General features: G+C 30.9%; 3 protein-coding genes and 1 pseudogene across 4 annotated transcripts; 1 reads left to right on the top strand and 3 right to left on the bottom strand.

Annotated features, from left to right (window-relative positions):
• Positions 1-3,242: 3,242 nt before the first annotated feature.
• Positions 3,243-4,656, bottom strand: LOC110638972 (ethylene-responsive transcription factor TINY). Its single transcript, XM_021789719.2, has one exon. It carries the CDS (start codon positions 4,441-4,443, stop codon positions 3,604-3,606), a length of 840 nt encoding a protein of 279 aa, XP_021645411.2. The 5' UTR covers positions 4,444-4,656; the 3' UTR covers positions 3,243-3,603.
• A 9,451-nt stretch (positions 4,657-14,107) lies between these two features.
• LOC110638966 (uncharacterized) lies at positions 14,108-20,515 on the bottom strand. 2 transcript variants are annotated; one of them, XM_058146028.1, is made up of 4 exons: positions 20,178-20,515; positions 18,706-19,732; positions 18,487-18,617; positions 14,108-16,336 (listed from the first exon to the last, which is right to left on the bottom strand). In XM_058146028.1, the coding sequence occupies exons 2-4, from the start codon at positions 19,663-19,665 to the stop codon at positions 15,925-15,927; spliced, it is 1,503 nt and encodes a 500-aa protein (XP_058002011.1). In that variant the 5' UTR covers positions 19,666-19,732; positions 20,178-20,515; the 3' UTR covers positions 14,108-15,924. The 2 variants fall into 2 exon arrangements, with proteins under 2 accessions (XP_058002011.1, XP_058002012.1); XM_058146029.1 differs by having other exon boundaries at positions 20,172-20,515.
• On the top strand, positions 14,397-14,653 carry LOC110638978 (uncharacterized; annotated as a pseudogene).
• Positions 20,516-21,714: 1,199 nt separating the features above from the next.
• On the bottom strand, positions 21,715-24,291 carry LOC110638980 (sugar transport protein 14). Its single transcript, XM_021789724.2, has 4 exons — positions 23,619-24,291; positions 23,113-23,435; positions 22,366-22,995; positions 21,715-22,271 (listed from the first exon to the last, which is right to left on the bottom strand). Exons 1-4 carry the CDS (start codon positions 23,758-23,760, stop codon positions 21,834-21,836), a joined length of 1,533 nt encoding a protein of 510 aa, XP_021645416.2. The 5' UTR covers positions 23,761-24,291; the 3' UTR covers positions 21,715-21,833.
• Positions 24,292-26,772: the final 2,481 nt, after the last annotated feature.

A 26,772-nucleotide genomic window follows, 5' to 3' on the forward strand; every position in this document is an offset into this window, starting at 1 on the left:
TAACAAATTAAAATAAATATCATAAGGCATGCATATAAATTATGTATCTTAATAAACCTAATATTTATTTATTTATTTATTAAGTTTAATTACAAATCTTAATTAGATTGGATAGAAAACATAATTTTTTTTTTCAAAGGATAAAAATTAAATTCCCTTTACAACACAAATTATGTGTTATTCTAACTCTTGCAGAGTTTGAGTCAAACTTTAATTGTTATCTTATTTTTATCAATTTATTTTTGGAAAACTTGATCCAAAAATAACTTTTTTTTTCAACACGTTTGTGTGTTGATCATCATGGCCAATTTGTATTCAGCCAAAACTTGAATAATTATATATACATGTATATAATTATCTTTGATTCGTTCACAATAAGTTTTAACAATCTTTAGTTAAGTTCCTTTAGAACCTGAGTTAACGTGTGCATCAACTTTAATGGCCCAAACTTCATATTTGAGTTTCAGTCGAATTTTGTTTTTTTAATTCTTTTCGGGAATACTTGTTCCCAATTTCATTTATTTTATGAACATGCTTTCAACATGTTGATCCTCCATGGCCGAATTCAATGTGTTTCAACCAAACTTAATTAATTTTCAATCCTTAAACCTTTAAAATTTATACTTCAATTCTACTTAAATCTAATATCAACAATATCAATATTATGTTCATCATAAATTTAATAAAAAAATATAATTATTCAAAAGCTAGTGCTTTAATACCGCATATAAAATAATTCTTAATATAACATAATAATCATAAACATAATATGAATTATAAATATACGATTTAATCATAACCCTAATAATAGATCTTGAATAAATAAATTCTCAAAGATCTAGAAAGTATACCTGATGCAGAGTTTAATTGTACCATACTAATAATTGAGAGAGATCATTTGATTCAATAAAATGATTTCTCCCTCTTAACCCTTCTTGATTCACACACAAAATTTTAGTGATGGAATACTTTCTTGAGATAACCCTGATATATCTGATTTTATAGAAAAAAAATGTGTGTGACCTTACAGGTAGAGATAATGCCAGCTTATATATATACATATCAAAGCTTTAATCTAGTATACTTATAAAGTATTCTTATATAATTAGAGTTAGGATTTACTTTAATTAGAGTAATTCTTGGACAATTAATATTTGTATTAATTAAAGTAAATACCAATTAATATCGAGTTACATTAAATATTTTGACATATATGATAATATTAATTATTGGTGAAATTTTACATTATTTATTATATATACTTGCTTACACTCTGTCTTAGCCATGAATACGTTGTGGATGCCTGTTTCCTAAGTGCAGTTCAGTCTACTGTCTATTAATTTAAATTATAAGATCATTAATGACGTAATTATTTTAAATTAAATTTAAAAATATTTTAATCTTTTAGTCTATTATATTAATTTAAGTTATAGGTTTTGGCATACATGGAAGCGTAATTTATAAATTACCTTATAAAATATTTAAATAAATTATATTAATTATTTACATTCGGTGAATTAAAATATATTAATTACTTGTACGCATGAATTCTTGCAAATACCAAATGCCTGATTAAGCTGTGATTTTCGAGTAAATTATATATAATTAAGCAATCAAGGGTCAACTCTGTAATTAAAGATGCACGTGTGAGTGGTTACAGATTTAAATTAATGTCTCATAGTCATTCCTCGTGCATGATGGTTAATTTTATATGCAAGGAAAAAACCCTACTTTTTTTTTTAATCAAAATTTGTTCAATTAATTATTATTAGACTTGTGATTTTGGTCCTGCATTAAATTAGAATGTAGCTTTATCTTATAAAAAGGTACTGCAGAGAGCTCAAGCTAATGAGTTCACCACCAAATGTGATAGTCTAATGGTTAACTTGATGAAATAATCTTATTTTATCTCGATTCGATTCAATCACATAAAATAATATTGATTGAGACATAAAAATATTAATAAATAAATGAGTATTAATTAATTGTTAAAAATATCCAAATAAATAAATAAAAAGACAAAGGTATTGTATCCTTTTGCATTTTCTTCTCATATCTTAGTATCCTACAGCTAGGCAATGGGTCACCATGCTTTGACTCTTATATTAATTTAACTACTAAAATAATTATTCAGCTTATAAAATCAACCAAGGTGGGGGAACTGAGGACTTGAGAATTTTGTGATTGTTCTATATATCTGGATTTTTACCAAATTCCAAGTTTTTATTTTTCTAAATTAAACCTTGTGGTGTTTGAAGTGAGAAGGATAAAGAAGAAATTATGAAAACCATCCAAAAGCAAGTAGGAATGCCTTAATTATGTTAATAAGCAGATAAGATTGGTGGGGCTTTAATGAGTATTCACAAATAAATATAAAGATATACAGCTACATCTAATAAAACGAGTTTATAATTATTAAATTAAATATTTATATGAAATTAATTAAAATATATATAATTTTAAAAATAATTAATTGAGATGGTACTTATTAATTGATTAATTATTATCTTTTTTAAGAATACGTATAATATAAGTTCGAATTCATATAAAAATAAGCTCTCATTAAATTAGATATTTGTATCAAAATATATGCAGAATTAATTTAATATATATATAAAGTATATAAATTTTTTCTTATATGAGTTCGAATTTTCTATAACTTTACCTATTTATGAAAAATTATACAATGAAATTAATATATGTACAATGATTATGTATAATAATTTTATTAAAATTATTAATTGTGATGAGTCTCACCATAATCAATGATAATGATTATAATTAAATCGTTATATATATAACGGTTGCACCAGATGCCCTATCAAGACTCTAACATCGATAACATTTTATTTTCAAATCTATTAAAAGGACTAATTAATGAAATAGGAACAAGAATAATTGACTAAAAATTGGAAAAAAAAATCTTAACAACCGATTAGGATCTCAAATTATTATTATTATTATTATACCTATAAACTGTTGGTATAATCTTGTGGCACACTTAACATTAAAAACAATAGAACACACCTAAAGAGAACATGCATACATAAATAGGACACCATGCCCAATGACCATGCCTCAAATATGGTAGTTGAAGTGCAATTGTCAATTCAATAATAAGCCCATCCAACAAATAATAGAAGAATATATTTTAATAATATGCAGAAATAGATGGCTAACTAATTAAGGATTAGGAAATGTTGCATATACCTCTTTAGCACAAGAAAAGAAAAGTACCAAACTTTAACCAGAATGAATTTCTTTAGTTTTAGAAAAGCAAAGGATCAAACAAAGGAAGTAGCTGGCTTTAATGGGGTTTTAGTTTCAGGGTTTAATACAATTCTATGATTCTAAACAAGTCCAAACATGTTTTTAGCCTAAAGAGAAAGGTTTTTGACAATTAAGATATGCCCAGAGAAAGTTGTTTAATACCCAAAAGAAAGAAAGCAAAAGAGCATAAAACCACAAGAAAACAAGAACTTGACAAGCAAGAAAGGTATTTTCAGCCCTTCAATAAGAAAAATTTGAAAAAGGGCTTCTCACAATAACAAAATCCCAAAAATATATATAACAAAAAGAAAAAAAAAGGAGTAATTAAACACACTAATTATCCCACAAAAGAACCTCAAAACTACTGGTAATCACGCTTTCTGGCATTACTGGTAACTGGTGATCACTAAAATACCCGTTGTCTCCACTATAATCCTCGTAACACGGTAGATTATATAGCCACGGGTCGCCGAACACGAACTCGTCCCTCAACTCGAGCGATTCTTCCAAACTCGACCCCAGACTCGGTAACTCTACTATCTCGCTCAGCTCGTCAGGTGTTGCCACGTAACAGGGTGATGACGTCACCTCTGCCGTTGAGGATGAAAATTGCGTCAGCGTTGTTGACGATGATGATGATGATGATGCATTATTGTTACTAGTGCAGTTGTTGCAGTGGTCGCGGTGAGGGTGGTTGTCGTCGTCGTTACTGTTGCTAATGCTGAAGTCCATTGAAGCGGCTTTAGCTGCGGCGGCTTGGACGTCTCTTGGGGAGTTGGAAGTAGGTCGAGGCAGCGAGCCAGCCAGTTCCGGGAAGTTGAGGATCGCTGAGTTTCCTTTAATGCTCAAAGCAGCCACGTCGTGGGCACGTGCCGCCATTTCCGGTGTGGAGAAAGTGCCGAGCCAGATCCGATTCTTCTTCCTGGGCTCCCGGATCTCCGATACCCACTTGCCCCACGTCCGCATTCGGACTCCTCTGTACACCGAATGTTTGCTATTGTCCCTAGCCCTCTTAGGCCTCCTAGGATTCTCTTCCGGATCGGGTTTATTCACTGGGTTTGGGGATAATCCGAATGAAGACGGAGAAGAGGGAGGTGGAGAAGAGGAGGAATAGGAAGAGTTAAAACTGGAGTCAGTCTCGGAGTTAGAGATTGCTCTTATGGGGTCAGCCATTTTTGACGATATGAAGACGTTAAGTAGAGAGTTGGAGTGTTGGTTTTAGTATAAAAACCCAGAAAGCAAATTTCTCAGTGTGATATGTTCATAAATGCAGGAAGAAAGGTAAGCGTTACTGGGGGGTCTTTATAGAGAACACAGTCATTAGAGCGGAGAAGATGGGTTAAAAATGAAAGGAAAACGTGTGAAGCCGCGAAGATCAATTTTAAGTTAGAAATTAAATGAATAAAATTATTTAGAATATTAAATTATTACGTGTGTAGATAGAAAGAGAAAGGAAGGGGGTACAGGATTCGCCCTAGAATCAGAGGTGGAGGTGGTCACAGACACAGCTGGCAGCCTGGCACAGCCGACTGGGGGTAGTAGTGGGCAGTGGTATTTCTCCATGATAGAATGGGCTAGGCCTTCTCACTCCACTTAAATACTACCATTTTCTGTGATTTATTTCCTTTATTTACCAAATTCTTTTTCTCAACATAAATATGTGTCGCTATTAATAGTTCATTGCCTGCCTTATTAACTTGTCATGCTAATCAAAACAACACCTTAATTTTAGCTAAGACTGAACTAATAAGGGATGTTGTGTTATTTGGAATTAGGGTTCTTAATTAGTAGAATTACAAATTGCTAAAATATATTAGGAGGTAAGCTAGCTATAGGTTGATTTTGTACCCATCTTCCTACCCTGCAACAGAACAATCTTTTTCTTCCCTAATATCCACTCTTCTTCTTTTTTGGAGGAGGAATGGGGCGATAAGATACAAGGGATAACAGCAAAAATTGCACTTTCATCGATGGTCCATTCACAGGATAATATAATTTAATCCTATGAAAGAAATGGGAATTTCAGCAAATTTTCCTAGGTTTAATTTACTAGAGAGAGACAAAAATATTAAATTCATTTTTTTTTAATTCATCACATTTTTCCCAATAGCATTTTACTATCCATAAAATATTAATTCTTTCGAGTTCATAAATATTTATTTTAATTATTTTTTTTAATTTAACGTAAATTCTCTTATCGAGAGTATAAACTCTTTTCTTAATAGTTAATGAACCTTACTACTACACTTAATATTTATTGATGTATTTAATTTTTTTTAATAAAATATCATATATGAGTAAGATAATAATGGAAATACCCATCTCTCTTATTGGCAATAAATTGAATAATTGAGTCTTGATTATTTTAACCATGGATACATAACTTCCTTACCACCAAGAAAATTTCCAAAATAGATAAAATCCAACATTTTCTAACTTCTCATCTTAAAAAGAAAATTTTCACATATGAAATTTAATGAGAATAAATAAATAAAAACAAAGGCTGCCGATTTGATAGTCAACTAATTAATTAATACTAATTAATAAATTAATTAGAGGGTTCCAAAAATTTTTGGTTTTAGTCCTTGTATGTTTTGTTTTATCAAATTTAGTCCTTGTATGGTTGTCCTTCTCTTCTCTAGAGTGAAGGATATTTAAGTACAGGCAAGATAATGTTCAAGTCCAATCAAGGGCCCTTCACATTTGCATCAGTAATTAAATACGTACGGAATTTGTATAAATCACAACTATTTATTTATTTATTTATTTATTTTACAAACATCACATAATAATTACTGTTTTGATCGGTCCGTACTCTACGCTCATGGCTGATGAATTTCTTTTTTTTCACACGCATAAAATTTAAAGTAAATTATTTTTTTCATTTTCAAATTATGTTAAATTAATATATATATATATATATGTCTTTTTATTTTAAAATGATTATCTTATTTATAATATCACATATTCAATAAATATTACCTTAATTTAAAGTAAAATTGCATTAGATAATTATTATTTTAAAATTTTTAAATCCATAAATGAAAAGAAGCATAAAATCAATGATAGAAAGATATTTTTTTTCTAGATTAACAATGACAAGATTTAGTGTAATATAAATAAATTTATTTCAATTTTTAAATAAAATAATTTAAAATACTCATAAATTAAAAGAAAAATATAAGAATTATCTATATCTTTTGTGGGGAGTCCTTGGGGCCGTGGCCTAGCTAGTCCTCAAGTGGCTCCGTCACAATGTAGGATATTCAACGCTATCGCCTCCTACCTTCAGTTGCTTATGATAAAAAATATATTATTTATTTGATAGATATTAATTTTATGTCCTCATTTTCCTATCATTTTATTAAAAAAAAAAAAATCAGTTGTTTATTTTTCCCCTTTCTTGGTTTCATAAACTTTGTAATCTGTGTGGCTAGCAAGTTTGAATTTCTTTTGTTTCCTCTGCATGTGTCAGTGGTGCAGCTTGTGTATTTCGTAGTCGGTTTGGGACTTATTGACTTCTACTTATAAATATATATATATATACTTAATTTCGATTTTAGTCCAATTTTAAATTTAATTATATTTTTTAATTAAAATTTATTATTATTATTTTTTTTAAAAATATCTTATTTAATGTAAAATTAAATTAATTGATTATAATCAAGTTAAATATTAGTTTTGATAAAATTAATTTTGATTTATTTCAATTTATTTTTTTTTAATTTGAATTAAATAGGATTTAATTAGGTTTTAATTTAAAATCCGCCTTATAATTAAAAATTAAATATCAATAAGTCTAACTATCATTACATTTAATATCTTATCTTCATATTTATACACGGTATTATTCATTTATTACATCTTTGACTTTTAAGATAAAAAAGTAAAAAAAAAATTATGAGATATTTATACAAAATATTTTTATGAATGAGATAATATCTATTGAGAACTTCACCTCTTAATAAATGAATTTGATGTAAATAAAATTAATTTTAATTTATTAAAATGAGATACTATACAATATAAAAAAATAATAAAAAAATGGTGCTCATGCAGATATCCAAAGCTACAGTCAACGTATAAAGGCATATACAAACAAGTAAAAGCCACGTAACAGTTGAAGTAAAAGGGTATTTACTCTTAATCTTCGATCTGTAGAATTTTGCAACGTGATGATTGATTAAAATTTTTATGTGGGTGCGTCTGTCTAGGTCATTAATTAATATAGCCCTCTCTATATTTTTATTTGGATCATTAAATTTGATTAAAATAAAATAAAAGTTATATTTAATATAAATTAAAATTTATATAATAATGAATTTAATTATTATTAAATTAATATTTATATAAAAATATATATATAATTAATTATATATATATAATTTACAAATTTAAATATAAAAATTTAATTTAATATTTATTTTCATATAAACTCGACCTCTATATAATTATATTTATAAATAAATAAATAAATTCTATGTTGTAGTTGCAATGATACTCAATATTACCATGTTCTTTTTTTCTTTAAAGATTTCCAACATTTCTGAATTAATTATGTGTAATTCAACCTTGTTTGTAAAGTATTAATTAATTAATTAATTCTATATGTAGCCTTGGCACGAACCCACCACATAAATAATTTCTCTAATCGAGATCGTGATTTAGGTCTAATAAGAAAATCTTAATAATAAAACTTACTTAATTTCAATGCTTAATTTGTATTCATCGGAAACTTGTATACTTATTATTTAATATGAATTCACAGTCACAAGCACGATATTTTATAACATTATTCATTTAATTTTGAAATTATTAAATATAAAATATTTAATTTAAAAAATATGATCAGTGATTTTATAAAAAATTTTAATCATTAGAGTTTTATATCATATGATACTTTTCACTAACTCTATCTTTCAACAAATAAGTATAATTTATCCTCTAATTGATCTTCTTTGTCAATCGAAATCTGATTTTATTTTAGATTATTTTATGAATAATAATTTTAATACACTAAACGAATGTTAAGGAGTCCACATTTAAGATTATTCAAAAATAAATTTAATTTAGAGATAAATTTTTAAGATTGCCTAAACATAAATTTAGTCTTGATTAATGTGAATGAATAAATTAGATGGACAAATATTTTTTATGACTACATAGGATTTTTTATGACCTCTTATAAAGATTAAATGAGTTCATGAATGTTCGATATATAGTACTCTTGATATCTAGTACTCTTGAGATGAACGGATGAAGCAAATAAGCGAGTTAAGATAAGAATTCGTAAAGTGTGAAATGAATTATTTATATTAAGATCAAACATTATAAAAAGATTAAAATTAACTAATCAAACAGCTAGCTCTCTATTCTTATAAGTTTTTTGAATTCTTTAAATTCTTTGCAATATTTAGAAATGGAACTCTTAATTAATCGACACTTGTTGGGTTTGGTATTTCTTCTCATATCAAGAAATGTATGCTATATTAATTAGGTGCAAAGAAAATGTTATCATCTTAAAAAAGAAAATGTTTTATCTATGTGGTAGAAGCTAAAACAGATTAGTTTAGGGGAGAGCAGTTTTCGGTTTAAACCGAAAAATTGAATCGAACCGATTAATTCGGTTCAATCGGTTTCATTTTAAAATTTAATCGGTTCGGTTCGGTTTATAATTTTGATAATTTCGGTTAATCGGTTCAGTTCGGTTATTTTCATAAAAAAATTAAAAAAACCGAACCGAACCGAAATTATTAAATATATATAGGAAATAAAAAAAAATCGAATCAAATTGAATCGAATCGAATCGAAATCAAAGAAAACCGAACCGAACCTTTAGATTTTTGAGTTTTGATTTCTAATTTTTTTTGTTTTTATGTTTTTATTATTTAGATTTAATGTTAAAAATATAAAATTTTATAAATTTCGATTTGATCGGTTTAAAACCGAACAGAACTAAAATTTATCAGTTCGATTCGGTTTGATTTTCTCTTCTCAATCTGTTTGGTTAAATTTTTAAAATTTTTAATTTTTAATTTTTAATTTTATCGGTTCGGTTCGGTTCAGAACCGAACCGACCGTTTGCACACTCCTAGATTAGTTCATAGAATGAAAAGCTTGAAAGAAAACAAAAGAAATCATCACGTCACACGGATCATACATCATAGAGATGGACCCAAAAGCATTGGCGAATGCATTGCATGCATGCTGTCATACATGTGTTAGCAACACGGTGCAAAGCGCCGACTTCACTTGCCGACTTGCGGTTGTCATCTTTCTTCAGATACAGTGACTCTGGCATATATATATATATATATATATATATATATATATATATATATATTTACTCAACAGTTTCATTTTTATTAGCTGCAACTTTTCAATATTCGATACCTACAAATTCAATTCCAAGTATCTACTACGTAATTAAAGCCTTTATATCTTGTAATTTTGATTTTGTTTTACACTTTATTCTTTGATCTGGTAATAGGAGAATTAACTGAGTAATAAATATGGATAGACTAAATTTATTAACCCTAAATTGATTGTGTAATTGTCCTTCCCAATTATTCTCACTGTTACAGGAGAATGTGTGTAAATGTACTTTTGTTATTGAATGAAATATTTTTATGATAAAAAAAAAAAAAACAAAAATCTACTAGGTAGTGTTGGTTTCATTCCCTTTATTATAGGTGAGCACTATTCAATTTAAATCAAATAAATCGAATCAAATTACTTTAATTCGGTAATTTAATTTGATTTTTAAAATAATTCGGTTCGATTCGATTTTATATTTTAAGAATTTGAGTTTGGTTTCATTTTAGAGAGAAAAAATCGATTGAATCGAACTGAACTAAATTATTTTATTGATTTTTAAATTAATTTATTTTTATAGGAAATTTATGAATTATATGTAATTTTATATATATAAATTGTTTAATTTCATTGATTAATGGTTATTAAGTTCAAACCAAAGTTAAAATCAGATTAAATAACTTAAAAATTAAGTATAAATTAAAAGATCTATCCAAACTCAAAAGACTAATATATTCAAACCGAACCAAAATAGAGTGATTCGGTTCGGTTTGATTTGATTTTTTATTCATTTTAGTTCTGTTCGATTTCTAAAATATAATAATTCAGTTAATTCAATTCGATTTGATTTGAACTGAATACTCAACTCTACTCCCCACTATTCAATTTAATTTTATTAAAAATATTCCTTAATTTTATATTTTTTAATAAATTCTAATAAAAAACTATCACGAGCTTCAAAGCATAAAATTATGGTTTTTTGTTTTTTTATAAAAAAGTTTTCTATTTAATTAACAACTTAACAAGGCCTCGCGATCATAATTATTCTTGTTGAAATATGCTGTAATTCACATTTCTTTTAAAGGTAATTTTTGTTTAAATTTCATCAATCATAAATTTAAAATATAAATATGTAAGAATTATATATTTAATAAATATATCTCATTATATATTTTATGTGTTAAATCCATGATAAATCAGATTTAGTCAAAGACCCTATTTAGTAATAATTTTTCAAGTAGCGTTTAGTGTTTTGACTACCTCTTTTATTTATATTATTCGGTAACATAATATTTATAGTAGTATTTAGAAGTTGAGGAAGTTGTTTATGAAAAACTATCTCTCTTATTATTTTTACGGAATATTTTTACTTTGATAGTTATATAAACAGCTTAATCACTAATAGTTAATATATAATAGTTAATAGTTGATAAAATAATTGATAATTACTAAAATAATTAATAACTATTAAAATAATTAATATTACCGAAAACAAAAGAAAAATCTAAATGATTTCCTTGTTTGTGGGGTGGGTTATCTACTATTTTGTTGGTAGGTTGAGTTGAGTGGGATTCTTAATTAGTTGCCAAATCAAGAGGGCAAACCATGTGTAAACTTTCTATGGTCGCTTTCAAACTCATCATTCACATATAAACCTGATGATCTGTATATTTCATCATAATTATATTTCAATGATTCATAATCTTGAATTAAAAAATGTACTTAATTTGCTTAATAAAAAAATTTCATTTGACCCATTTAGTAATTTGATTTTTTTAAAAATATTTTTACCCTAATAAAAAATATTTTTACCAATGATTTACATTTTAGAATATTAATTTTTAATGAATGGAACATATTGAAGTTACTTGAACGTTCATGTAAATCAAAATTTACCCTCCTTGAATGTTGAGTACAGCTTTGAAAGAGTAGTTGATCACAAGCATGATTGACTCCATTAAAGGAGTGGAGCCATCTGATATATTTCTTATATTTTTCTCTTACATGAAAGTTATTAGTAAAAGAGTTTAATTATTCTCGGTCATTCATATGCCTGTCATGTGCCACCCATGCTCAAAGGTGTATGTTGAGGACCTCTCTTGTTTCTCCAATCTTTAGGTTCCTTAAGTATTTTCCATGCTACCTAGGTTCTTGCATTGCTACCAGATAGCATGGCAGATAATATGGACCATGTTATTTTACAATTAAACAACTAATTTCGACCTATGCACCTTATAAATGTAACCATCAAGATAAATTTCTCAAATGATAAAGAGCAGTGGAGATGATTTGCAAACTCTGCCATGCTTAATCTGCCAAACGCTATGCTAATTTGGTCATGTTTATGCATTTTGATTATGTCATCTGGGTAGTTGGGCACTTTCAAGGTGGGAATTTAAGGGCATTAGTTAATGGCCTGGGGTCACTCTGGGCGTACCAAAATTTAATGTATCAGCAATTTTCATTTTTTTGGAGGGGAGGGGGTGGGGGGAAAATTGATGGGCCTTAAAAACAAAAATGACAATAGGTTTAGGCCCCCATAATGCATGGGAATTAAAATTATACACTAACCATGGTTTTTGCACAACCTTTTTTCCCCTACACCAATTTTGCAAAAACTGATTGGCTCATGTGACTCATCACTGGGTCGATCAAGTTTGGTAAATTTTGATCGATTCTGACAAGATTTGATATTTTTTATTTTTTAAAATAATTTTTTTTTTATTGAACCGATCCAACCAATTTTGATTTCAAAACAGTGTTTTCTAGGGCTTCATATTGATGGTAACTCTGTGCGAGGCCCAAAAACCATGCAAATTAGCACCTCTATTTGTGTATCACTGGAACCTCCATCTTGTATGTACCTTTGAGGTTCCATGATTTTTTATCATTTTCTTTTCAGAATTGTCCTTTTGGGTTTCTGGCAATCTGAATGGAGTACAAAAATTGATGAGCAAGTGAATTTGTTTTGGACTCAGGTGGTTGGAGATTGAAAAGGAGATGTAGAAAATTTGTGGGTGCCATGCAGTAGCAGAGCTGGTTAGCCATGGCATTATAGACCTTAATTTGCTGAATATTTATGAAGAATAATGAAGGTAGGCTGGCTGTGGAGTAGTACATACATACCTGATTAAAAAAAGTACATATATAAATACACATCATCAGCTAGCTATACACGACTATCAATTGATTTTTTTTTAATTTTTCTTTCATTTGGTTTTTAATTAATGGGCAGAACTCAAAAGAATCAGCAAGAAGTGTTTCATCACATCAGTTCTTCAAATGGTACTGCGGTTGTTTAAACAGAGATAGATCAATAACTGTTAATTCCACAGAATGAGGTTCCATTAAATCACACATCATAACAAGTGAATGCCCAAGTATGTTTACGCATAAAATTATACATGTAGTGTCTTGAATTCACGATTGATTGAGTTTAAGCAAGAAAAAATATTAGTTATATCTTCATCTGAATTTTTAAGATAAATGACATTTAAAAAACAAAGCTTGATGTAAAAAATGAAATTCTTTATTAAATCAGGATCTGGGTGTTTGAATCTCATCTTCAACAAATAAAAAATTTTGTACCACCTATATGATAATTGCAGCTTTATGATAAGCTAGACATGATCAATATTTAGAGAGATCAAGTTTTAAATCTTGGTGGACATTATCTGAGGTACAAACAAAATCAAGGGCAAGCCCAAGGAAACAACATGAGAAGGCAACGAATATCCAAATCCAAATGCACCCATGTAGAAAAAGGAAAAGGAAAATATTAAAGCAGCATGAAATTCCAAATAAATAAATAAATAAAAGAAAAGCCAATAAATATGTTGGGAATAATAGCAACAGAATTAAAGCAAAGACATGGAAGAGGAATGTGAGCAATAGGTTGCTGCTATTATAAGTATCAATTTAAATGAAAATGCACATTTTAATTAGTTTTATACATTTATTATACATAATTTTAATTAATTTGTACATTCATTACACATATTTTAATTAATTTTATACACATTTTAATTTATTAAATTAATTTTTATATAAAGTTTAACTTATATTAAATGTATTTATGGGTGATAATATTTCGGTCAGAAAGGAAAGATGAGAGACATGTGACATATTTGGAACAATTCTTTTATAAATATAGAATATGAAAAGTAAATTATTAAATATTTCTAGTGTATGTACACCTCACTCATAGAGTTATGAATCCTTCTCTTAACTTTAGGAAATTATTAACTTTTTATAAGTGATGCATATATTATTTTTTAATGCACTGAGTGCATCAAATAATTTGCCAATACGAAGTTATGGACAAAAGGAAGAAGACTACAATTTAAGTGCAAAAAGAAATGTGACATATTCCAATCCCATCAAGCTTTCTTGCCATCCACAAGGTTCAAGCACTTGCAGAAATTTTATCTGGGTGTTTGAGTTTCCAATTACCTAGTCGGAAAATGATATCTTCATATGTTTGGAGTTCGAACTTGAGAATATACTAGTATACTAAAGTTCATTGATTCAGAAAAAGTGATTCTTAACTATTTTGCTGAAGAAATTCCAACCCTAAGTCTGCCAGAACCTTGGACAATTTTGTTTTACAAGACGAGAACAGTTTTATACAAAGAAACCGTCACGAGATGATATGATACATGAGCTTTTACATGTTTTTCAGATTTAACCGGAAGTCTCTACAGCTTGACAGGAAATGAAATGGGATGGATTCTTCACAGTTTCCTACCACCTTGGTCAATGATGCGCTCTTATCTTGGTTTTATCTGATAAACTCTGTTATACCAAATTGAATGAAGGGTCATGTAAAAGAGATCGTACTTCACTGGGTTAGCATGCCAAAGAAAATGCCGTTGAACCTTCTTGACTCCAAGTTGCATCTCAAGATACTTCTTTTCTGGTATGGAAAGTAATATTTCTTTCAGGTTGGAAATGTCTTTCTCTGCAAGGATTACCGAGAATGCTCCCCAGTTGAGGACTTCAAAAAACGGTGGCACAAAATTATCAGATATAATTACAGGTACACACTCATAAAAGATAGCTTCAACAACTCTCGGGCTATTGACCTCATAACCCTTGGGGCAAATGCAGTACTTGCTGCTCTTCATGTGTTGGATGTAATTCATTTTGCTTGCAACACCAGGAGGCATAGGACCGAAGATCTTCATTGAAGGGTCTTTGTCTTTCCAGTATTTCAACAAGATTGGTCGCAGATAGCCATGCATACTACCAGCATAGAAGGCAAGAATATTTCTCTGAGAAGGTGGTTTTCCTCCAAGATCCCGGAGAGGATTTCTGGCTGACCGGACGTACGTTTCAGGAAGGGACACATCCCTCCCTATTTTGAAGCCTGCAGTAACATCAGCATTGCATAGGGCTTTGATGCAATGCTCCATGTGGTGCCTCGTTTCATATGGAGCCTTTAAGAGTTTCATGCATCATATGACTTAGATGGCTAGCAAATATAGAAGGCAAGACTCATAATGCATGGGCAAACGCACACTATGCTTTGATTTACTCAGATCAGTGTAGGGCAAAACCATGAAAGTGGATCACAGAACTGCTGCTTCAGAAATATGCTTTAGTCATTTTGTATAGACTTAGTTTAACAGACCAAATTACTACATCTTGCCCATATTTCATTTTTAATGACCGAGGCAACCTGAGTATCCTCATGTGTCAGTAACATGCCCTAATATGATGTCAGTTAGTTAAGCATTTAGTTAAATACTGACAAGAATACCCCTCTTTCACTCAACAAGGAATCAGACAAACAAAACTTAGAGCCTAAAATAAAGGAAAACCAAATCAATGGCAGAAAGTGCAGTTGACCATTTACATGGACTGATTTTCTGTATTTATCGCTAGAGATTAGGGTATGATTCTTTCAATGTAATGACTTCTATAATTGTCTTCCTTGCTGTACTGTAAATTTGTTCAAAAATAGAATGCTCAATGCAGCCTTTTTATCCCAAACCATCTCTCATAAAAGTTATTTATGGCATCAAAGCAACTCTGCTTAACAAATAACAAGCTTACAAGACCCTAGCCTTCTTTTCTCTCAATGGCTTCAGAAAACTCGCAAAGCATCACAATTGATGCAATATCATTTTTTTATTTAAGTTTATTGTAATGCCACGCAATTAGAGGGTAGTTCCCCCCCCCCCCAAAAGAAAAAAGAAAGGATTGAATTTTAAGACGTCATGGTTAATATCTGAAACTTTTACCCTTGGGATGTTCCATTGGGGACTGTCATTGTCAGGGTTTACAACCACATCTTAAATCCCCAACACTATCCTAGTCCTAGCACAAGAATATGCATCATGAGCAATAAAAGTAAAGAAACACAGAAAGAAAGAAAGAAAGAATAAATGGAGAGAATACCCAATCATGGCAAGCTACAAGAAAATGATCAGCCCCACCAGTTCTGTTCCAATAAGGATATTTAGCTGCAATTTTCTGTGTGTATTCCTTCAAATATTGGCGCAGATTTGTCCTATTATGGGAGTTACGAACATAAAGGGTGTACTCCAGCATTCGAGAACTGAATGGCATATAAAACAGGTGAGCCCTTCGAGGGTCTTTCACAATAAAATGCTTGCTTCCCTGCATCAGTTTCATAAACCACCCCTCTGAGGCATACAATCCCTTCAATATTGGTAGATGAAAGATGGGTTTCTTTCCGTCCTTATATATATAGATTTTGAGTGTGTGTTCCATGAGTTCATAACTCCTGAAAATGAAAGAAAGTTGGGTTTAAATTTATATGCTGTCAGAAAATTACACCAGCAGTTCAATTTGATCATCAAACCATCAAAACTAGGTGTATAATTTAACAGAGTCAAATAAATACAGTGTACTACTCATAGATTTAAATTGTGGTCGCGAATAACAAAAATAGGCCTATAATGGCCATAAGGCAATGGTATGCATTTTTTTTTTTTTTGAAAAATTTGCAAAATAAATGAAATAAATAGATATGTAAAAATATAAGTACAACTAACATAAACAACTAAATGATAAGTATAAATGCATCAAATAAAGATATTAAACCCATCAAACTAGCATAAAACATATTTTTATTCAATAAATAAGCAAAAAAAACCAAAAACAAAGATAAATAACTCAACCTTTGCAAAATATCAAATAAACCTTCACTAATTGATGAACTTAGCTCAATAAGTGAAAGATTTGTTAAAAGATAGAAAATACGAAAGTGAGAAACAGAAGAGAAAACTCCTAGAAACGAGAAACAAAAGACAGAAATGAGCTGCCTGCCCCTCTAAAAAGAAAAAAAAAAAAAAAGAATGCCACATGAGTAACTGACAGTTCCGGCTGTTGCACTTGCAATTTTATTATTGTTATTTTTTGCCTATATATAATGAGAATAAAGGTATCAGAGCCCTCCAAAGCTTGTAAATAACGATTGTTACATTATATGACAACCATTATTTAAAACCATGGTACCACTACTTGGATCATGCATGAACTCAACCCAATGAAATACTTTTAGTCAACTCGATCACCATTCAAAATTAGGTAAACTTGTATGTAAATCTCAAATTAAAGTTCAAATAAATTTGAATAAACTTGTTTTAGATCTAACTCATAAAATATTATTTACATATTCATAACATTAAGAGGGCATTTGGTACGAGGTAAACAAGGAGTAATTGTTGAGGGCGTTTTAACCTCCCATTAATGTTGTTTGGATTTTAAAAGAGACTAAGTTAACTTTTCACCTCATTAATATTTATACATTTTTGAGGGGTTAAATGTTAACCCGGCCGCGCCGGAGGGGGGGGGGGGTGTGGTTTTGTTGGGGGCACCATAAGTTAATAATTAACCTCATTAAAGGTTAAAACTTGTAAGGGTTAACCTTTGATTTTTTAACCTCCTACCAAAAACACCCTAAATATATTGATTACTAACATATATATATATATAACTTAAATACTTGATTAGGCTTCTAACTACTTAAGCATTTAATACTTAAAAATTGACTCAACATGCTACTTGAGTTCAAGCTCAGCTAAAATTAAAACTGAATTGAATTTGAATATTTTGTGGGCTGAATCCAAGTATCTCAACTCATTTATATCCCTAATTAAGACAAAAATGAAGCAAAAATATGAGACCTTTAAAAGAAATAGGTCTAGCCGTCTAGTTCAACCACATTAGGTAACTAGTATACAAGGTGTAAAGATTAAAAAGAAATAAATAAAAAACATAAAAAGAAAAATTGAGAGAATAGATGTAAGGTTCAATAAAATTAGGTGATTTATGCATGAAATATTAAGATGTTGCAAGTTGCCTATGTTTTCAGGCTGAACTTAGATATATATGAATAAGAGCAGTCCCACAATAGAGTGCACTAATCACCACAAGGACATTATGTTTGATTAGGACTAGAAAATGAATATCAGTGATTGGTTAATCCCCAAAAATAAGACACCATACACAAATAGATACAAAGTTAAAAGGCAAAACCACACCATTCTCCATTCTAATTGTGTACTACCTAAACCTAATATTTCAGCATCGTTAAACCAGGTTAGCTCATCTGCTGTGTTCCAATAAATTCAATCCAAGTCCATCCCCAATCCAAAGATCATATGCATAATTATACGGAACCTCCACAGCATTTCATAACTCATTATAGAACTCAATTTCCAATGCAATTTATACTTTCAAGTTCTATATCATGTTCTAAACTTCTAAACTTCTAATTCACTTTCTATATCATGGCACTAGACCAAATCAATGTTTCATTTAATGCGATGGTGGTGCAGGAATTAAAACTGAGGACAAAGCTGTTCAGAGCAGAGGCAGAGCAAAAATTTTTTTATTGATCCAATGACATATGCCATGAATTAGGCTTACCTTTTAAATTTGGAAACATTTTGAAAGAGAGAAGCATAAAGATCTTGATCATTCACCAGAACAGGAGCATTCTCAATCTGTGACCTTACAGCCAAAATCTCCTGATCACGGTGGGAGGACCATCTTGGTCTCTACAAGCAGATATAAAATTGTTCAGATTTCCTGTCTTTAAATAAAGCATCAATGGAAAGATTCCGTTTTTTACTCAAGAAATGATACCATTGAACGTGAGGACCGACGATGTCGCACTAATATGCGGTTCATCTCATCTATTAATGTTATTGATTTTGGAGGCATCTCACACTTCATCTTTTTCCTGCTAGGATTATTCATCTTTGCAGAATTATTTTTTGAAGTTGCATAATCATTTTTTTGGATAGCAGAACCAACAGAGGAACTTCCATTTGATCTCGGATGAATGATGTTTGTTGATGAAGATACTACCTCTGGTTCTATTAGAGGTGATTTGAACGCAATTATTATGTGCCCCAACTCTTTCTGTGGCAGATTATTGTCTGTTGAAATTTCATGGTTTGATTTGCCATCCTGATCAAGAGAAAGGTCATGTTTGCCCTTACTGGAAAATTCCATGATAGAATTACTTTTTTTACTTTTGATGCTTTCCAATGTAGAATTCCCTTTGCTATACATTGCATTCCCAGATGAGAAATCACTTACATTTCTGTCCACAACAAGCTCAATAGGATTGTCCAGATCCTCCTCTACAAAATCATCACTATCTCCATCATCATCCACTGCAAGCTCAATGGGATTGTCCACGTCCTCATCCTCAGATGCAAAATCACCCTCTGTGTTTCCACTGTTTCTCTGTGATCCAGTGTCATGACTAACATATCCACTGCCACCTGAAGAGACAGCATCTTTCACCACCACCCCATCAAGGATGGAACTTTTACTGAAACTTGAAGGATCAACAGTGAGAGGATTGCGAACCACCAGAGACTTTGTGGAAGATTGTAGGATTGGAAAGCTGCTTTTATCATATATTAAATCGTTGCCACTAGGCAATAAAGACCTGAGAGCATTTCCATACGGAATCAATAGAGATTGAAACAATATGTGAGTTATAGCCACTGCCCCCACCACAAGAAGCCATCTTCGGATTTTAATTTGGGATAACCTATGAAAATGAAACTGGAACTGGAACTGGAACTCCATACCAGAAAAGGCACTGACTAACAACTAATACAGGGATCACCCGCTTATCATTGAAAATAACTTCTTCCTATCAAGAAATAGAAAGGGGAAAAAAAAAAGAGCAATTGCAAATTGTAAGCGAGATGAATTTATACAAAAACAGGCATATTTGCATAACCGAAAAAAGTGTACTTGCAGACTAAAATTTCAATTTCATAGAAGAAAAAGAGAGAAAGAATGGGAAAATTAACGAAGAAAGACCCCAATTATAGATTTTGACTTGCATGGAACAAATAAAAGCAATAAAAAAAGAGTTGACAGAGCATAACAACCAAAACAAAAGATTAAAAATAAAAGCAATTACTTTAAGTTCTGGAGAAACTGAAAGAAGCAAGAAATTAAGAATAAACTGAACCGAGTTGAGCAATACTTTCTCGGCAGCCAAGCAGGCACAAAGTGATCATACACAATACGACAATACTAATTTTAAGTAATATAAGCTGAGAAGAGAAAAATATGAGAGATACCCGAACCTCAGTAATTTGTCGTAGACAAGGACGAAAAGGCCAAGGTTTGAGCTTTAGCTTACAAAAGTGCCTAACAAGCTCAGTTCTGGCTCATCACTCTAGGGACTTAACCTAATTTTCCTTTTTAACTTAAACCCATTAAAAGAAATATAAACAGTCTTTTAGAACAGAAGCAAAAATCGGTGAGAATCTTCATCGGCACTGTTTGCAGATCGCCATTGTTGTTCACTGATTTTTTTTTTTTCTGAAAAAAGAAAAAAAAGTTCTCTCCTTTTTAGAGTATGATTTTTGGCCTTTTGGCATTTGCAACTTGGAGATGGGGTTGGGTTGGTTGAATTTATTAATTATACACAGTTATATCTTTCTGTCAGCTTCAGCAGAAATGGAAGCTGAGAGACAAAAGGGTGGGGTACATTACAGACACTGGACACTGACACAGTGGTCCCCATCTGTTTTACGCCAATCCAGTGTGAGAAAAAGTCAAAAACGACATCGCTTTCATTTACAAGTTCGTTGCTGTATGACTATGACGAGAGGCATGACATTTTTTTTAAAAAAAAAAGGAAAAATAGAGGATATTTCATTAAGATTAGAATACATGCCCAAGCCTAGTTTAAAAGAACCAGTCTTACATCCCAACATTCAGCATTATAAGAAAAAGGCCCACAGCCCATTTAAAAAAAAACCTCGGCTAATGTTGGAGCATGACCCGAAAAAATGCAATAACCACAGCCGCTGCACAGATCAACCAGGTCAAAGGAGGATATTGAAACAGGCATCGAAACGCTCAAAACCAAGGACAAACTTGGCTAAAGATTCTAATCTAGCCTTTAGGACTGGGAACCATCAAGAAGAGGTGTCTTGATCGTCCCTTGAGTTACTATTCCTCTTTGAATTGTGTAGCAAATCTGCAGCAGGCACCCACAAGCAAAGGGAAAACCAAACTAAATTTTGCAAGACACACAAAGATACCCTCACAAGGAAGAAACAGACCTACACTCTAAAAAATACAATAAAATTTATATACAAACCCCGCCTGAAGGTGGGGAGGGAGAGATTCACGTCTGGGCAAAAGGAGGAGAGCTGCATTTGCTCGGAAGGGGCAAGAGATGATATCAGGAACCGACAACAAAGAAGACCTTTGTCTCAAAGAAAAAAAGGAAAAATCAAAGAGGGAAATCTCTTTCTAGTTTCTAGAGAGAGACCATCATTAATTGCTTTATTTGAAAACAAAGACATGTCCATTACTATAAAATATATAGGCTTATGTAAGTCATCCTAATCCCAAAAAGAAAGAAAGATTGACTGAGCATTATCTGGATCCTGCACCACAGGGAAGCCTCTGAACTTGCTAAGCTGCTAGCATGCTGCATAACAGTACTAAATGTTTTCTTTCCTCTTTTTGCTTAATAGTTGAGGCTAATATAATCAAATTCTTTATTTTTTGGCTAATTTTTGTTTAATTTTTGAAGGCAACTTCTGGAGTTAGCATTTTGATATCTAAAATGACCAAATTTTAAAATTTAATTTGTTGAGCAGAAGATTTATATATGAAAATGCACGGCTCAATTATTCGTGGATAAGTATTAAAATACATAGTAGAACAATTCATGGAAAATGAAGTAGAACAATATGCGTTTCATTCCTCGTTATAGAAGATAATTAGACTTGTGATCCCAACTTCCTTTGTTGGTCTGGCACTATTTTCCTCCAGAACCAGTGATTTTGCCAGAGTAGATATATCTCCTCAATTGGTACTTGCTTCGTTTCCGGCAGGAGGAAGTAGATAAAGGAGCTCATGACAAAGATCAGGCCAGCAAACAGCAAGAAAATTCCATATTTAAGGTGGCAAAGAGACACCAAGAAGCATTGTCCTACCAGAGCAGTGAATATCATGTTAACACAGACCACCACACTCTGGCCAGCCGACCTTGTCTCCAAGGGGAAGATCTCGCTCGGAACTAGCCAGCCGAGAGGCCCCCAGGACCGTCCGTAAGCCAAGACAAACAAACATATGACAACCACAAGGAAGAGGCCAGTTCCTTTTGGGATTGGTTTCCCATCTCCAAAATCCAAGGCCAAAGTTATGCCCACAGCTACCTGCAAAAAAGAAATGATCAAAGTGATATATGCACTCCATACATATATATATGCAGAGAGAGTTGAAAGTAAAAAGCCTAAAAGGTTCAGTTACCATGACGATGAACATCTCAGCCCCGGCTTCCAAGAAGAAAGCTCTTCTGCCAAATTTGTCCACGAAAGCCATGGACATTAGAGCACCAACAACAAGTGCTGCATTGGTTATAACAGATGAAAATAAAGCTGCATCATTGCTGAAACCCAAACTCTGAAAAATTACTGGAGCATAGAAAAGTATAGAGTTATTTCCAGTGAGTTGTTGGAATGCTGGAATTCCCAAAGCCCCAATCACCAACTGTGGGCGATTCTTGCGTTTAAGAAGATTCTTGAAAGGATGCTTTATGGCTCGTGCTGCATTACTTGCATCGACAAGATCATCAAACTCAGCATCAACTTGTGTGGTACCCCTAACTTTCTCCAGTATTCTTCTTCCTTCTTCTAGCCTGCCTTGTTCTATAAGACTGTTTGGAGTCTCAGGAAGGAAAATTCCCCCAGCGAACATTATTGTAGCAGGAAGAGTTGCCAAACCAAGAGATAACCTCCATCCCCATGGATGAATCTTTTCAGTTCCATAATTTATAAAGTTTGCAGCCAGGATCCCCAAACAAGTTGTTAGTTGAAACAGTTGGTTAACTGCTCCTCGGATTTTTGCAGGAGCCATTTCTGAAAGATACAAGGGAACAGCCTGCACCATTTTCAACGAGAAAGCAGGATCTCAGTAAGAATACTACTGGTGAAGATTGAGGACACGATAATACAACATTGTTTTTTTGGCTTGGATCTCACTATTAATTGTGCTCACCTGGTTGCCAAATCCAATTCCTCCACCAAGAAAACATCTCCCTATGATCAGCATTGCAATATTCTTTGCAAATGCATTGACAATTGCCCCAATAAAGAAGCTAGTAGATCCGACAAGGATGCTAGCTTTCCGGCCTCTAGTTCTGGTTACATGTGAGGCTCCAAATGTGGCAACAAGGGCTGCAAAGTACAGGGAGGAAGTAAATAGGGTGAGGATTTGGTTATCATATTTACAGTAATCTGTCTCGTGAAGATGTGCATGCTTCTTTTCATACACAGTAGGGAAGAATTCCTTCAAGAAATCATCCATGGAAGTGACTCCACCTGAAACCAGCGCAGAAGATCAGTAACTTAAAAACTTTTGAAATTAACAGTAATTCTTTTCCTAAATCTCAAAGAAAGTCATGTAAGAAAAGAAAAGAGTCCGCAACAGATCTAAACTAAGCTGAATTTGTAATCCAAAGAAGAGGCAAAAGCTTCACAGCTAATGAAGAAAAGAAAAATTACCTGAAACACCAAGATCATACCCAAAAAGGGATCCCCCTGAAGCTGCAATAACGCAAGCGAAAATGAAATGACCTGTTATTCTATATTCATAAAGATGAGCCCTTTTAAGGTTTCCTGTATCTGTAAATCCTCCACCTGCCATTCTTGCTTCAAGATTCGTCTGTCTAAGGACCTCAAGCTAGCTAAAACCAAATATATATATATATATATAATTAATAGAAAGATTAAGCTTTTCTACTTCTATACAGCAAGTCACACGCAAATCAATAGTTCATCTCTGAGAACTGAGGGAGAAGAATTATTGCTACTGTATGCACATAAAGATATTAAGTTGTGAACTTAATCATACTTTTTAGAGCCCATTTATATATTTACATTGCAAAACTGCAAGAAATTCTAAAGAAAAGCCCTTCTGGATTAACCAACAATAGCACCACATACAACACCCAAGAGCAAGTCAACTGGTAATAGAAAGATAATGTATTGCCATTTTCTGACATATCTACAGGCAGTATTTTCTGGTTTTGAGCCTGGTTTGACGTGGAGGTTGATCTAATTTCCATTTGTTTTCCTTCCAAAACTTACCAATTTAACCATATCCTTACAATAATAACTCACTGCTGTTGCGTATCCTGCAAAATGGCACTACAGAAATCTGCTTAGCTACCCCACAAACACGCTTGTATGCTTTCACCTACTCGCAGAATAGTTGGCCTCAACGATTAATTTCAACCTCCGAGAGTGTAAATCCACCAACTATACTGAGTCAATCTAGAATTCAAATTTCAATTAAAGCCTAATTATTTCCGAATGGACTCATATTAGACTGGACCCATTTGCAATTATTAGCATAACATGTGTAATTAATCATTATAACCATAATTTGTTTTGATTTCTTGCTAAAAATATATTTTATTGCATTGAAGTAAACAAATTAAAGAATGAGATATGAGCATCTCAAACAAAATCTTTTTTATTGGAAGGCATTAAAATAGGATGATGGTGAAGATAAAATTTTACAGCAAGTTGACTTGCTAGACAGCATTTTCATTGAAATTACCATATATTAATAATTTTAAAAATTACGTTTATAATTATAATTAATTATGAAAATACCATATATTAATAATTTTAAAAAGAATGTTTGATAATTACAATTAATTATGCTAAAAAGATTAATTACACTACAAAATGTCAAGTCGAGCTATTTACAGTATTATTTTCCCAGTAGGCATTTCTTTGTCAAAATTCAATATTTTTATTTGGAACATTTTTTTTTTGAAAAAGTAGCTTTCTTGAAAAAAAATATATTAATAAAAATCTAATATGGAGCACCGAGTGCTTGTTATCTCCATTCAGTGTTAATCCCCCAACACTTGTTAGGAATTTAAACTCATAATTTTAGCTCTAATGCCAATTGTGAGATCAAGCGCTTCTCACCGTACCAAAAGCTTAAACTGTTAGTAAAATACAACTCAAACTTTTTATGGTATAACAACTCAAACGCCATAGATCGAAAGGATATGTATAAAATGTTGACCACTGAATTATCCCTACAACACCAACATGATATTATTATTTTTTTATATAATTTCAATTTTTTTTTTGGAATGCATGATTCTCATGTTTGGTTAGATTATGAAAAAAAATAAATAAAATGAAATAAATTACAACAACATATATCTCTACTCTAAATATATATCTTAAAAAGATAAAAACACATAAGATAATAATTAAATTTGTAATAATAGCTATATTAATATAACATATAATTATTATTTAAAAATAATTAACAAATATTATATAAAATTTGTTTAGAATATATGATTAAAACTAAATTAAATTAAAATAAAAAGTTCAAAAGACAGAATCAATTATTAAAATCAAAGAATTATTAAATGAATGGGTAGCACTAAAAAAAGTGTTTTCTTAGAAATAAGAAGTCAAATTTTCCTCTATTTTAAGAAGATGGAACCCTTATATTTAAATAGAGGATGCATATGCACTAGGTGCATTCAATAATCCCTCGTTAAGATCAACAAAGACACTATAAACTCTTAAGGCCTACTTATCATACTGTGATTCAAAACTTTAACTCTCAAATTATTACAAAGGTGTCATGACTATTAGATTATATTCAATGGAGACAGCAAATAATTTTAGGGGCCAAAGTGAAATTTAATATGTTTATATATATTTATAATTTTCTTTTTGTAAAAACACTTGTGTAAAGGATTTTTTTTTTACTAAGCTAGGGTGCCATGGCACCTGTAATTCCCCTAGCATAATCACAGGCTATGCTCACATTGGCAAAATTTAACATTTCTAATCACATTCTGATAAATTCTAGTAAGTTAACGCTTTCATTATGCACAATAGCTTGTGGAGTGAATAATTTGTCAGTTATACATTAAGAGTGCATAACGTTATACACTAAGAGATTCCATACATTTTTTAAAAAATAATTATTATTTTAATTTACATTGCCACTTTGAGGACTTTAAAACATCATCTTTAAACTTTTTTTTTAATAAAATTTTGTAATTTATTGATAAGAATTATAAATTAAATATAGCATAATTATTTTTTTTTATAAAAAAACATATATTAGCAATTAAAATTTTCTGTTCTGAGATCATCTAATGACAATAAAATAATTTTTAAATAGTAACTTTTCCTTTTCTGTTTTGGAAAATTAAAGGAGCCTTCTATAATATTGTCCTTTCAATAACTTGTTATCTTTGTGATCTGCAAAAGGATATTAAATCACTAAACAATAATAGAGAAATAGATTGCACTACTAGATTTCATTAATAAAAAAATATTACTCGTACTTAAAGATTTAAAGTCCTCATATTAGGGGTGAGCACTATTCGGTTTAAATCGAAAAATCGAACTGAACCATCTTAAATTTAATAATTTTGTTCGGTTCGATTTTGTATTTCAAAAAATTCAGTTATTTCGATTCAATTCGGTTTTGGAGAAAAAAATCAATTTGAACCGAACCGAACCGAATAATATTTTTTATTTTTGAATTAATTTATTTTTATGAGAAATTTATGAATTATATGTAATTATATATATAAATTGCTAAATTTCATTAATTAATAGTTATTAGGTTCCAACTAAGGTTAAAATTAAATCAAATAACTTA

The sequence above is a fragment of the Hevea brasiliensis genome, chromosome 4, assembly GCF_030052815.1.
Source record: "Hevea brasiliensis isolate MT/VB/25A 57/8 chromosome 4, ASM3005281v1, whole genome shotgun sequence".
NCBI lineage: Eukaryota > Viridiplantae > Streptophyta > Magnoliopsida > Malpighiales > Euphorbiaceae > Hevea > Hevea brasiliensis.

Excerpts from the sequence above, each read along its gene's own strand:
- LOC110638972 (XM_021789719.2), bottom strand. The coding sequence starts at position 4,443 with ATGGCTGACCCCATAAGAGCAATCTCTAACTCCGAGACTGACTCCAGT.
- LOC110638966 (XM_058146028.1), bottom strand. The coding sequence starts at position 19,665 with ATGGAGTTCCAGTTCCAGTTCCAGTTTCATTTTCATAGGTTATCCCAA. Across the intron at positions 18,618-18,705 it reads GTCGGTCCTCACGTTCAATG|AGACCAAGATGGTCCTCCCA; the intron begins GTATCATTTCTT and ends ATCTGCTTGTAG. Across the intron at positions 16,337-18,486 it reads AATGTTTCCAAATTTAAAAG|GAGTTATGAACTCATGGAAC; the intron begins GTAAGCCTAATT and ends TTTCATTTTCAG.
- LOC110638980 (XM_021789724.2), bottom strand. The coding sequence starts at position 23,760 with ATGGCAGGTGGAGGATTTACAGATACAGGAAACCTTAAAAGGGCTCAT. Across the intron at positions 23,436-23,618 it reads GTATGATCTTGGTGTTTCAG|GTGGAGTCACTTCCATGGAT; the intron begins GTAATTTTTCTT and ends CGCTGGTTTCAG. Across the intron at positions 22,996-23,112 it reads GAATTGGATTTGGCAACCAG|GCTGTTCCCTTGTATCTTTC; the intron begins GTGAGCACAATT and ends AAAATGGTGCAG.